This window comes from Balaenoptera physalus (genome assembly GCF_965194825.1).
Source record: "Balaenoptera physalus genome assembly, chromosome: 18".
NCBI classification, from domain to species: Eukaryota; Metazoa; Chordata; class Mammalia; order Artiodactyla; family Balaenopteridae; genus Balaenoptera; species Balaenoptera physalus.
The window spans coordinates 65838760-65852985 of record NC_138899.1 but is presented as its reverse complement, the minus strand read 5'-3'; the positions used below and the strand labels follow the sequence as shown (position 1 = coordinate 65852985).

At 46.5% G+C, this 14226-nt stretch overlaps 1 protein-coding gene across 1 annotated transcript in view; it reads left to right on the top strand.

Annotated features, from left to right (window-relative positions):
- ATP7B (ATPase copper transporting beta) overlaps window positions 1-14226 on the top strand; it is a 63221-nt gene that overhangs the window by 13177 nt on the left and 35818 nt on the right. Inside the window, 1 exon segment of the mRNA XM_082434384.1 lies at window positions 8272-9460. Within this exon segment, the coding sequence (XP_082290510.1) occupies window positions 8272-9460 (1189 nt within the window).

Below are 14226 nucleotides of genomic sequence, written 5' to 3'. Positions count from 1 at the left end.
TACCTAAGTCTTTCAAAGGAATATTTGTTTTCTGTACAGCTGGTCATACCTATAATTCTAGGTAGAAACCACTACCTTCATTAGCCATTATAGTGTACATTTCTGTGTGATAAAATAATGGCATTATTTCATCAAATCTGATGACCATATACAATTTATCAATAATAATAATTAACAAGAAGAATAATCCCAAGTTCGTTGACTTCCATCACATAATATAAATACCCGAATTAACTTAACATTGTTTGTGTGACATTTTTTTCTAACCAGTCATAACATTGCATGTATCTAACGTAGGTCTTTTATATCATGATCTTACCATCATTCTGGGAAATGACTAGGGAATTATGACCTTATGGTTCTCACTCAGACTGTTTCATTCAAATGTAAAAAAATATTCTAAGATAATGACAGTTGCTTGATAGTGACAGGCCTGCTATTTAAAATTTCTTTGGGAGAGGCTTGAAATATAGAGTGTTATCAGAGAAGAGTCTGAAGCAGAAAAAAATGCCGTTAATTGATAAATGTCTGATGGAATAATTGTTACAGTAGGTGTAAGTTAAAAGCAACGGAATTCTCTGGAACGGCTGATACTGAAACTGTGGAGTGAGATTGCGAACGGGGTTTCTGAGGTACTATTGGGAAGTGCTTCTTGGAGAGGTCTTAGAGTTTGTGAATTTCTAAATTTTTATTTTTTTTGTACGTGGAAGACAACCTATGTTGTCTGTATGTGCTGAGGTTTGTTAATTTTATTTGTTGTTAATTTTATTCTCTTTTTTTCTCCTGGGCAAATAATGATACAGTGCATTCAGTTTTTCAGTAAGGGTTTACATTTTTCCTCATCGTGGTCAAGAGAAAGAAACAGGCAGTAAATGGTCATTTGTGTGGAATTTCCCAGAAAGTACACAGTGAACAGCAGGGCTGGGGGTGGCCCTGAGGCCAGAGGTCAGGCTGGAGCCCACACAGTCCAGGCACACTGTGCGCCCTCTTCGGTGTCTGAACTAATTAATACCTGAGTTTTGGCTTGTTTTTTCAGTAGACAAACTGTAAATAATTCTCACTGGAAGTTCTTTCTGGACCTTTGTGAGCCAGTGTTAAAGGACAGTTTGAAGGGGTTGCGGGGGGCGTGGGGGAATACGTACACAAGTTTTAATGATTAGTTCTTATCAGTAAAACGGTGGAGAATAACAAGTTCCCTGCCTACTTCCCTGGACCGCTTTTGAAGATGAAATGAGGCCACGTTTGTCTTCATAGTCAGTCATTTTCAAACATTTATGACGTTAGCCTTTTAAGTCCTCTTAGCATTCAGGCCTCCCTGCAGAACTGGGGTGGGCGTTATTGTTACCTCCTTTTACACCTAAGAAACGTGAGGCTTGGATTTGCTCAGACAAGGCTGGAACTCCTACCCAAGACTGTCAGACATCCCTTCAAGAAATTCACAACAAATCGGAAGCGCCGATATTTAAACACATAGATGTGAAAATGTTCTTCAGAGGATAAAGCCATGTAGACATATGTCGTCTGTTCATCATTGCTGTCATCTTTATCACAGTGATAGTGTTATCGCCGCTTATGTCAGTGTGGTTTAGCAAAACATTTTCTTCCTTGCCGTAGAGAAACTGAAAAACCACATTTGTTTTCTGGTATAAAAGTAGTACTTGTCTGTTTTTTCATTCAGGTTTTACCAATTGGAAAGTATATACAGATAGTGAAAAATCAGAGTGTCATAACTCACCCGTAGATAACCTCAATTTTATGTATTAATACCTAAGTATGTATTTGTTTAAATCTATGTACGTACAGGTTTAACATGGGTACGTTGATTCTTCTTTAGTGGGGGTCTTTGGGGGTCTTAGAGACTGACACCCACTTGCCTGGGGTGGTTTGGGTGGCATCTTTTCTTGAGTCACTTCTGCACCTTCTTCCCCATGAATCTCCGATGCCCAGAGAATTCTCAGATACGAATAGAGCAGAGGGACTTCCCTGGTGGCACAGTGGTGAAGAATCCACCTGCCATGGGTTCGATCCCTGGTCCCGGAAGATCCCACGTGCCGCGGAGCAACTAAGCCCGTGCGCCACAACTACTGAGCCTGCGCTCTAGAGCCTGTGAGCCACAACTACTGAAGCCCGTGTGCCTAGAGCCCGTGATCTGCAACAAGAGAGGCCACCGCAGTGAGAAGCCCGTGCACCACAATGAAGAGTGGCCCCCGCTCGCTGCAACTAGAGAAAGCCCGCGCGCAGCAACGAAGACCCGACGCAGCCAAAAATAAATTAAATTTAAAAAAAAGAAGAAAAGAGAATAGAACAGATACTAAGGGTTGCAGGCCAGGCCCAGACCCAGGCCGACCAGTGATCTTAGCCACACCCTCACCTCCATGCTGTGCTCACTCACCTGGATGTAGCCTGTTGCTACCTGATAGGTAGTGTCGGGGAGGAAGACGTTTTCCTCTACCTTTCTGGGTTCTTCTGGTCCAAGAATGAAGTTGACGAGAGACAGATTAACAGGAGAAAGTCAAACCGAAGTTTAATAACGTGAATACATGGGAGAGACCAAGAAAAATGAATTCACCAAGATGGCCGAAGCCCACACTTAAATGCCATCCTCAGCCAAAGACAGAAGAGGCTGTTGAGAGTGGGGAGAGTCAGTTAGGGGAAGTTACCAGGAAAAGCACAGTAAACAAGGGTGATTGTGATACACATTTCAGTCATTTCCTTCTCCATTGATAAATCGAGTTTCTAGAGATTTGGTCAGCCTCTTCTTCCAGGGACAGAGCAGGAGATACCCTTACAAATGGAGATTTCCCTTACAAATATGTGTTTCTTACAAAAAGGCAGTTCCTACTTGGTTTTCAGAGCCCTTTCAGTGTCTGCTGTTTACCAGAAAATGACTCGCTTAAGACAATATGCCAAAGAGATGTATTTTAGGGTGGTAAATTCTGCTCCCCTATAGTAGTACGTGGCTATTTTTCTGTTTTCTTCATTTTGCTTTTCAACATTGTAGTCTCTTCCCATAATTAACATGGCTAAAAAGAAAACGTAACCTTCAAATTTCTTTTAAAAAAATAGAAAGCCTGCTGGACTTTGGGCTGGATTTAGATCCCAGCTCCGTTATTTAAATAACCTTGGATGAACCTCTGAGTCTGTTTCAGCAGTAAAATGGTGATAAGAATATCTACTTACAGAATTATCTTGAGCAGTAGGGATATAAAATGCCATCCTCATAAAGTAACGCCGAGAATCATTAACTACTTGCTACTATTGGGTCTGTGTACATATGAAAAAATCAGGACCTTTCTGTATTTTGAATTCCATGGAAGTTCAGGTGTATAGGGTTGTATGGGGTGGAGGTTATATACTGGAAAAGTTGCAGGCACGTAAAATGTTTTTGCCTCATAAGTTGTTAAGGGTGTTCCATATCCTTCAAAGTGAAAGAAGTCTCAGGATAAGTGGGTGAGTGGTATCCAATTTAAGGATGATGGAGATCCACCTGTAACTAAGAGAGCTCAGAAGTGGCGAGTGGTTCTTCCCTTGTACACGTAGTAGTATTGCTCTTTGACTTGTGATCACAGCCATTTTCTACAAGGCATGTCATTTCTGGGCTTTGCAATTTCAGTCTGGCTTTGAAAACTTTCATTAAAACGTACCACCCCATTTCCAATTTCTTCATACTAGACTGGCCTATCTGAAGGTCTTATTTTCCTTTCCTGGCTCCATCTTAGCAAATCAAGAGTTTATATACCTTTCCCTACCTTTTCGTTTAAAAGCCCTGGTACTCTCAGCAAATTCCATGTGACCAGGCCGCCTAGAGAGGTGGCAAAGAACTGAAATTCATTTTTGGATTCCTCTCTGTGGAATTACCCTCTTCTCTGGTGTTTCCAGGCGCTTCTCAACCTCATGCCTACCGTACTAATAGTTTATTGAAAATTCAGAAGCCAGCAACCTGATGTTGGGCCTGAAGAAGAAGTCCCCAGTGTTTGTCCTCAAGGAGTGTATAATTTAGTGGGACTTAGACAACACTGGGAATTCTACCACGTTTTCCCTGGACACACAGTCTGTACCCTGGGCCCACCCTCCGATGTCCATTGCTTCTGATGAGCCCTTAAACCTAGACATGTTTGTTTGTTTGAACTCAGAAGGGGAGTTTTTCCCCACCCCAGAGATTGTCTTCATTGAAGAACGGAATTAAAATCACAGTATGTGTGTACACTTAAAAACAATCCAGATACCCGACAACTGTTAGGAGATTGCTCCTAAACCAACAGGTACGCTGGTGTTTCATAAAGTTGTTATTTGCAGAGCTTTGTCTTCCGTAACTGCTTGTCTTTAGAAGCCTGCCTGTGTGGAAGGGAGACCTCTGAGTATTATTTGCTACAAACAAATAGCTTCCAACACTTCTGCAAACTCCTTTAGCAGGAACATAGAATCAATAATCCAGGGATTAAGAGCCAGCTTTGTGGCTTGGGTTTGGTGAGTTGTAGCTCGACCTGGGACCAAGAAAAATAAATTGGGTAGTAAATCATTAGGGATTTGTTTTTCCAGCAGACTGGGTGATTGAGAGTTATGTCTTATAAGGAGGTAATTTCTGCTTTACTAAGATACTGTATTGAAGTATCTAAATATCTTTAGAATATCTTCTTAGTTTTTCCTGTATCTTTTTTTTTTTTGCCACACCACATGGCATGCAGGGTGTTAGTTCCCCGACCAGGGATTGAACCCAGGCCCCCTGCAGTGGAAGTGCACAGTCTTAACCACAGTCTTTCCCCCTGACCTGCATCTTTTTTCAGTTAAATAAGTATTTAATTCATACCAGTTACAATCAAGTCACTGCTGCGGATCTCCTTTATGCTCACATTATTTTAATTTAATGTTTAAAATTATGTTTTAGAATTCGGTAACACATGTACATTGTACCATAAGTTGTACAGTGAACAGTAACTCTTCCTTCCCACTCCTGTACCCCAGCTGCCTGACCCCTTCAGCTGCCCAGTCCACAAACTCGGTGCCAGCTTCTTATATATTCTTCCAAAGGTAACTCCATACATGCATAAACATCTACGTGTGTAATATTCTTTTTCTCTCACAAACAGTGCTAGCATGCTGTGATAGACATATTTTGGTGGTCCTCTCAGTGAACTCCACCTCCTTGTATGTAAACACTTATGTAATTCTCTCCCATCTTGACTGCGCTTGGCCACGTGACTGGCTTTGGCCAATGGTGGCTTAGCAGGTGTGATGCAAGCAGAGGCTTGCTAAGTGCTTGCACACTGGGGCTTGTTCTCTGTGAATGCTAGCTATTGTGACACTCCCTCTCAGAACCCAGAAACACCCAACTGTGAGGTAGCCGGCCTAGCCGTGTGCAGAGGCTACATGGAAGAGAACCAAGGTCCATGCCAACTGGCGCCACCATCAACCTGCCAGCCATGTGATCAGTGAGCCATCTTCTTGGACGTGGAACCTCCAGCCCCATTCAGGCCACCCCAGAGACAAGCCTTCCCTGCCAAACCCTGTCCAAGTTGAAAAGCTGGGAGCTGTCATCAGAAGCCACTGAGTTTGGTTTGTCACGAGCAGCAGATAACCGAAATACTAGATGCACTATGTATTCTTTTTTCTTGTAAAAGGTTTATTTATTATTTATTTATTTAATTTATTTTTGGCTGTGTTGGGTCTCAGTTGCAGCACGCAGGATCTTCGTTGAGGCATGCGGGATCTTTCACTGTGGTGCGTGGGCTTCTCTCTAGTTGCGGCATGCAGGTTTTCTCTCCTCTAGTGGCGCGCAGGCTCCAGGGTGCGTGGGCTCTGTAGTTTGCGGCTCACGGGCTCTAGTTGAGGCACACGAGCTCAGTAGTTGTGGTGCATGGGCTTAGTTGCCCCGTGGCATGTGGGATCTTAGTTCCCTGACCAGGGATCGAACCCTAGTCCCCTGCATTGTAAAACGAATTCTTTACCACTGGACCACCAGGGAAGTTCCTAGATGCACTGTATATTCTGTGCCTTGCTTTTTTCACTGAACTATATATTAAATACCAGTCTATTTCACTGTTTATAGAGTTGCCTCATTCCTTTTAAAAGCTAGATAGTATTCCATTGTACATTTGTGCAGTAATTTATCAGTCTCTATTGATGGACATTTATGTTGTTTTCAATCTGTTGTAGCATCTAATATCTTTGTTGCATGCTTCCTTTTGCATGCAAACAAATATATTTATTGCCTAAATTCTTAGAGAATCACTGGGTCAAAGAATATGTGAATTTGTTATTTTAATAGATATTGCCAAGTTGCCCTCCCAAGAGGTAACACTCCCACTAACCCTGGGGAGTGAATCAGTGGGTGCCAACTTGCATGGTGAAGACCATGTCAACCTCACATGTGAGGTTGGAATGTTATATTTCTCCTTTAATGTTGCTTTTCATATATTGAGAAGCCATTTGCATTTCCTTTTTGATGAACTGCCTTCTTTTTTCTGTTGGAATGTTGGCCTTTTTCTTTTTCGAAGGAGCTCTTTATATATTAAAGGAATTAGCTCTTAATTTGCTTAAGGTGAAAGCAAGTCTTTTTTTCTCTCGGTTTATCTTCTGCCTTGGTTTGAACAATTTTTTTTCCTCTTATTGTGGTTAGATATACCAAACTTTTATTTTATAGCTTCTGGATTTTCTTCCTTTTGTTTTGTCATATTTAGGCTTTCCCCACTCTGGGATTATAATAGATATTCTCTTGTGTTTTCATCTAGTATTTTTATTATTTTGCTTTTTACATCTTCATCTTTGATCTGTCTGAAATGTCTTCTGATATATAGATTCCAAATTTATATTTTTCCAAATAGGTTTCCCAGGTGTCTACCCAGTCGTCCGTTAGTACTGTTATGCCATGTCATCCTTATCATATACATTTCTGTATTTACACCACAGATAATTTCAGTATGTTTTTTGAATCCAACAAATTTTTGAGTTGCTATCTCATAAATTACTTAATTGTCCCTTTTTCTCTATTTTAAAATATTTTTTTTAATTCCTTATAATTATTCATCCCAAACTAGCTTGTGATTTCCTCTGTGGATATACAAATGAATATTTATAGTCTGTTTTAAAAGTTATTTAAACTTTCATCTTGTTAAGCTGCTCAAAATCTGAAGTTGGAAAGATAAGCATTTTATGCACAGGGACAGAGAAGGTCAATCCACGTAATCGAGCTTCAGCTGAAGATGAGTAGGATTGTGTAGGTGTCGAGTGACATGCTTTTTTATCAGGTGCCATATATAAAGGCCTGTGCCCAAATGTCTGAAGCAGGTAATAGTACTGGTATAAAAACTATATCCAGTTAAGAGAGTGGTGAGGCTGGGACCCTGCGAAAGGGAAGTTGTGTTAATAGAATGGCTGAGGCCACATCATGAGACGAAATCAGGAAACTACACTTGAGCTGTGATACACTAAGAAAATGAATCCGTTTAATTTGGTGAAGCACATGTCGTTTTTAGGTAATGTCTACAGCGGCCCTGAGCACCTGGCGGGGCAGCGACTCAGCGGAGGCAGTACTAGAAGTGCCTTGTTCAGCCCAACTTCCTGTTCTTCCAGCTTCCCCCCGCCACCCCGCTCCTCTTGGTCCCCTTGGCACTGCTGTGCTCACTCCCGTGGCTCAAGGGGCGTCCTTCGAGACCTTTTTTCACAGGCACTGTGGTCTGGCCCCATGGGCTGGGAGGTCTGCATTTGGAACATGTGCCCTATGGTTGTTAAGTTTAACCCCTGCTAAGAGAGTGAGATGGACACCCCTAGAAAGAGATGCAGAATTAGGGTGTGGCCTATTCTGTGTATTTGCATTCCAGCAGGACCTCCAAAGTTTAAGCTGAAAGGACCAAGTCCAGTGGGGAGATTTCAGGTGTCAGCTGGAGTCGGGGAGGTCTCGTGGGACTTGTGCCCTTCTGCTGTGGGCTGCTGTGCTCTCTGCCTCTGTCATAGGCCTGCCATGCTTGTTCTATGCGGGTCAGCCCCATCGTGCTCTCCTTTCCCACAGACGCCTTCATGCCTTCTACCAAGGTGGGCAGTTGACTTCTGGGTTCAGAATCACAGAAAGTCAGAGCTAGAAGGAACCCCTCTGAACCCTTTCATATGATAAGTAATGTCTTTATAGCTTTCTTCCCCTCTTTTGATGTTCTCATACTCTTGGGATGTTTGGACACCAGTGGTATTGTTTTCCATTTTCTCAGTGCCACACAAGCTGGGAGATTTTAGAAAACGTTTAGTTTTAAGGATAAAAAATGTTCTTTCTCTTCCTTTCAGATCCTGCCTAAGCTTTCCTGGCCTGCTCGAGCCTGGGAGCCAACGATGAAGCAGAGTTTTGCCTTTGACAACAATGGCTACGAGGACGGCCTGGATGGCTCGCGCCCCTCTCAGACGGCCGCCGGCACCCTCAGCATCGTGGGCATGACCTGCCAGTCGTGTGTGAGGTCCATCGAGGGCAGGCTGTCTAGTTTGACAGGCATCGTGAGCGTTAAGGTCTCCCTGGAGCAGGGCAGCGCCATGGTGAGGTACGTGCCCTCGGTCCTGAGCCTGCCTCAGGTTTGCTGTCAGATTGAGGACATGGGCTTCCAGGCCACCGTGGCGGAGGGAAAGGCTTCCTCCCGGCCGTCCAGGTTCTCGCCCACCCTGGAGGCTGTGGTCAAGCTTCGGGTGGAGGGCATGACGTGCCGGTCCTGCGTCAGCTCCATAGAAGGCAAGATTGGGAAACTGCAGGGCGTCCTGAGGGTCCGCGTCTCGCTCAGCAACCAGGAGGCAGTCATCACTTACCAGCCTTACCTTATCCAACCCCAAGACCTCAGGGACCGCGTGAACGACATGGGGTTTGAAGCCGTCATCAAGAACAAGGTGGCCCCCGTGAGCCTGGGACCTATTGACATCAGGCAGCTCCAGCGCACCCACCCAAAGGCCCCTCCGGCTTCCGTTAACCAGAATGGCAATAACTCAGAGAGCTCGGGGAGCCAGGGGGTGCCCCTGTATCTGAGAGTGGATGGAATGCACTGCAAGTCTTGTGTCCTGAACATCGAAGAAAATATTGGCCAGCAGCCAGGGGTTCAGAGTATCCAAGTGTCCCTGGAGAACAGGACTGCCCAAGTCCAGTACGACCCTTCCCGCATCTCCCCAGGGACCCTGCAGAGGGCCATTGAGGCTCTGCCACCTGGGAACTTTAAAGTCTCTCTACCCGCTGGAGCAGAAGGGAGTGGGACGGACACCAGGAGCCCCCAGGCGCCCGGCGTGCCCTGCGCTGCAGTGCTGGCCATCGCTGGCATGACCTGCGAGTCCTGCGTCCGGTCCGTCGAGGGCCTGGTGTCGCAGAGGGAGGGAGTGCAGCGTGTCTCGGTGTCTTTGGCTGAAGGGACAGGAACGGTTCTCTACGACCCATCTCTAACTCACCCAGCAGAACTCCGAGCTGCGGTGGAGGACATGGGATTCGAGGCCTCCGTCCTGGCTGGTACGTGGTTGATGCTAAGTTCCTTGGATTTTTAGCTTCTTTTCTGAAGAGAACACTGATTCTGTGTTCTTTTTTTTTTTTTTTTAATTATTATTTTTGGCTGCATTGGGTCTTCGTTGCTGCTCACGGGCTTTCTCTAGTTGTGGCGAGCGGGGGCTACTCTTTGTTGCGGTGCGCAGGCTCTGGGAGCACAGGCTTCAGTAGTTGCAGCACACGGGCTCAGTAGTTGCAACACACGGGCCCTAGAGCTCGGGGGCTTCAGTAGTTGCAGTGCGTGGGCTCAGTAGTTGTGGCGAGTGGGCTTTACTAGTTGTGGTGCACGGGCTCTAGAGTGCAGGCTCAGTAGTTGCGGCTCACGGGCTCTAGAGCGCAGGCTCAGTAGTTGCGGCTCACGGGCTCTAGAGCACAGGCTCAGTAGTTGTGGCTCACGGGCTGTAGAGCACAGGCTCAGTAGTTGTGGCTCGCAGGCTCTAGAGCACAGGCTCAGTAGTTGTGGCGCACGGGCTTAGTTGCTCCGTGGCATGTGGGATCTTCCCGGACCAGGGCTCAAACCCATGTCCCCTGCATTGGCAGGCAGATTCTTAACCACTGCGCCACCAGGGAAACCCCTGTGTTCTTTTTAAAAAGAGTACTTTGGGAACACCTGGCCCTTCTCTCTCCAAAGGAAACATCATCATTTGCTCTGAGATTTCTCTGCTAAACAAAACAGAATAATAAAGACAACAGGACCCTGGTCTCACCACCTGGAGCCCATTCTGTTGAAAGTGGGAAAGAAGGGAAGGACGTGATGATGGTTTCCCTTCCCACCCACCCCCGACCATGGCTGTGAGAAGAGGGGGCGTGTGACAGCCTTCCCAAAGCGAGGTGCCCACATATGTTGATGCCACGTCACTAGACAGTTTCCAGGGTGGTGGCTCTCCCCAGGCCCCCTCCCATTGACCCACCAGCCACTCACTTGCCTGTTTTCCCCTCCACTTCCTTCACTCGGGAGCCCGGCAAGTTGTCTTAGCGTCTTTCGTGTTTCTGCCCCTCACCAGGCCTGTGTGAGCTGTGGGCTGCTGAGCAGCGAGGTACCGTTCCCCCCCGCCCCGCCCCGCCCCGAGAGCTTATGTGGTAGCAGGGAGGGGGAAACCACGCGGGGCAGCAGGTGTGGGTCCTGTGGGGGGGGAAGGGGGGCGGCTAGGGAGGGCTCCCTCTTGGGGGGGCTGGGGAGTGAGCCAGTGAGCCATGGGAGATGGCAGAAACCCGGCCGGCCCCCCTGTCCTGCCCCTCATGGCTGGCTCCCACCCACTCCCCCGCCCCCAGGAGCCCTTCCTAGGCCCCTGCACCACCCACCCGCAAGGGGAGAGGGTGAGCCATGTGGAGTGACTGGGCCCCAGTCTGGGCTCTGTCTTTGTACCAAGTTTCAGGAAGGAGATTTGTTCTGTTTTTTTTGTTTGTTTGTTTTTTGTTTTTTGTTTTTTTTATTAATTTATTTTATTTATTTATTTATTTATTTATGGCTGTGTTGGGTCTTCGTTTCTGTGCGAGGACTTTCTCCAGTTGCGGCAAGCGGGGGCCACTCTTCATCACGGTGCGCGGGCCTCTCACTGTCGCAGCCTCTCCCGTTGCGGAGCACAGGCTCCAGACGCGCAGGCTCAGTAGTTGTGGCTCACGGGCTTAGTTGCTCCGCGGCATGTGGGATCTTCCCAGACCAGGGCTCGAACCCGTGTCCCCTGCATTGGCAGGCAGATTCTTAACCACTGCGCCACCAGGGAAGCCCCTGTTTTGTTTTTTTAAACGAAAATCAATAAGGAAAACTGGAACAGTAAATCCTGGGCTCAGAACGTAAGACATGTAGTATGTAGTTGCCATCTGCTATGTTTGTATGAGGTTTACAGTCTTAAAACAGTGGAATCACGTTATCAGCAGTAAAAAGAAATTTGCATTGAACTACATAATGCAGAATAATTGAACTTGACTAAGTAAACCTGGAGAGAAAACAGGGATTTTTATTGGCCAGAATTATGAGAATTATGTTTAGCCCAAGAGGTATTTAGGGAACCAGATTTAGCAAATAAAGATACAGGACACCTAGTTAAGTTTGAATTTCAGATAAACAATGAGTAATGTTTTAGTATGAGTATGTCCTGTGCAATATTTGAGACATACTAAAAAATTGCTGTTTATCTGAAATTCAATTTTACCTGGATGTCCTGTATTTTACCTGGCAGTCTTAATTTGGGATAAACCATAAGTGTGCTGGCGACTGTCTTTTATAACCACTTAAATGCGAAAAAGGCATTATTTGTATTTGGTCGGCCATTCTGGATTGACCAGGGGCTCCTTGAGGACAGTCTTCAAACCATGTGATTTGTTTCTCCTTTGACTCCGCAGCACCCAGCACACAGTAGGTGTTTGTGAAGGAAACGAAGGAGAAAGGAAATAATGGGCTGGGACAGGCAGGGTCTCAGGTCAGCCAATGGAGGGAACTCTTTAGAGAGATTACAGAGCTGGAAAACCAAACAGGAACGGGAGGGAAAACAGGAAATTAAAAACCAGGAAAGCAGCCGCCACCCACAGGCGGGAGGGTCTGAGGGAAGGCAGGTGCTTAGTTTACAAGAGCCCAGGGGCTGAGCTTGCCTGGTGGGAACTGGCCAAGGGCAAGGCTATGGCAGGAGCCGGGCCCGGTGGAGAGATGGCAAACACTTGGGTCCTTCTCCTTTCTGTCCTGTTGTTTCCTGCTTGTTACCTCCGTGTGCCAAATTTAATCAGAAACCAGCTGACAAGGGAGCCTGGGAAAAGTGGTTTGCAGGGGTCAGCCCCTTGGTAGTGGAGCAGGGGGAGGGAGGGAGGGAAAGGGTCTGAGAGCCTGCGGGCAAGAGAGAGGCATTGAATTTCAGTCACTTACTTGACAGCTAAAATACATTTAGACCTGGTTGTAGAAGGCAGCTGTTATTTGTTCACTTGTTTGCATGGTAAGTAGTTTTTGAATGGATGAATGGATGGTTGGATGGGATACATGAATACAAAGTGAGGAAAATTCACCTGTTACGTATAGCATGTTCCTCTCACCCTCATAAGTGAGTGATGTCACTTTGAGGGCACGGTTCCCTCACCCCCGCACGTGCTGGGGGTCTTCTGGGGCGCGGGCCCTGTGCCAGCTGCCGTGGAGTGCTCAGCGGCGGTCCCGCACCCGCCCACAGCGGTTCACACTCTCCCGGGGCAGCAGGTCACAGAGGCCCCTCGTATCATCCAAGGCAGGTTAGAATAAATGTTGTAACAAGGAAGGTGTAGGTCAGATGCTCTTGGGATTCAGAAGAGAAGGAGAGAATCCAACACCTGCTTGTGGGGCTCCCAAGGACATGATGTAGGGGGGGACCATGGAGTTGGGCGTGGATAGGATTTCAGAATGGATAGGATCTGAGCAGGCAGGAAAGGGCAGGACTTCACGCCAGGCAGAGGAGACAGGCCAGCACCCTGGTGCAGGCTACCGTCCTCTGCTGCTGGATCCTGGAAGGGGGTCCCAACTGGTCTCCCTGCTTCCTGCCTTCCAGCCCGGTCCCCGCCCAGCTTTCACAGCCATCCCGTCGCGCGGCTGACCCACCTGGACCATCCCATCTTGTATTGTGAGTGGAAGAGCCCTCATGGCGGTCCCTAAGCCCCTCCCTCACCCACCACCTTTCTGGCCCCGTCTCAGTGCCTCTTACCAGGCTTGTTCTCACCTCAGGGCTTGTGCTCGCGGTCTCCTCTGTCTGGAACGCTCTCCCTGCAAATCCACACAGTGTTCTTCATGTCATAGCTGCTCATCCGGACTCTTCCCAGAGCCTGTATCATTTTTATTTAGAAATATATAAGTTTGTATCATACACAGTTTTGTAATCTCTTTTTCACCCTGTGACTTATCATAAACGTAACTTATGGGTCCATCCGTGTGTTTGCAGTACCACGTTCAGTGGCCGCGTGGCATCCCAGCATATGGGTGTACCATGACTTCGTTTCCTCTTTATTTTTCCCACCTATTTTGCGTGGATGTCATTGTAAATAATACTGATAGGATTGTTGTGACTGTAAATAAAATTGTCCGTGAAGACAGTCTTCCAACTACGTGATTTGTTTCTCCTTTGTGCACATACTTAATTATTTCCTTGTGATAAATATCTGAAAGCATAATTGCTGGGTCACAGGGTATCAGCATTATTTCATTCCATCACAAATATTTATTGTGCCCCTACTAAGTCCCAAGCAATTAGAGGTACCGTTTTTGATAATACTGTCAAATAGATTTCCAGAAAGTCAAATCAATTTATATGCCCACCCGTAGTGTTGGCATAGGTTGATCAAGGACCCAGTAGCATAGGCTTATTTGGGTTTTTGTTAATTTATTTAACTTTTTTTAAAAAATATTTATTTATTTATTTGGTTGCACGGGGTCTTAGTTGTCCTTAGTTGCGGCAGGCAGGCTCCTCAGTTGCAGCATGCATGTGGGATCCAGTTCCCAGACCAGGGATCGAACCCAGGCTCCACTGCATTGGGAGCGTGGAGTCCTATCCACTGCGCCACCAGGGAAGTCCCTAAACTTTTTTTTTTAGCAATCTCCAGAAGCCCAGAATTTAGTTGAGTTAGACCTCAGTGTTGGAGGTCTAACGAATACTACTGAAATTGTTGACAACAGTATTTGGGCAGAAAGGCAAGTGAATCCAGGAGGTGGTGAGGGGCTGGAAAAAGGGGGAGGGGCTGGACAGGTGCAGGAGGGCTTGGTGGGGGTGGGAGCTAGAATGTTAAGA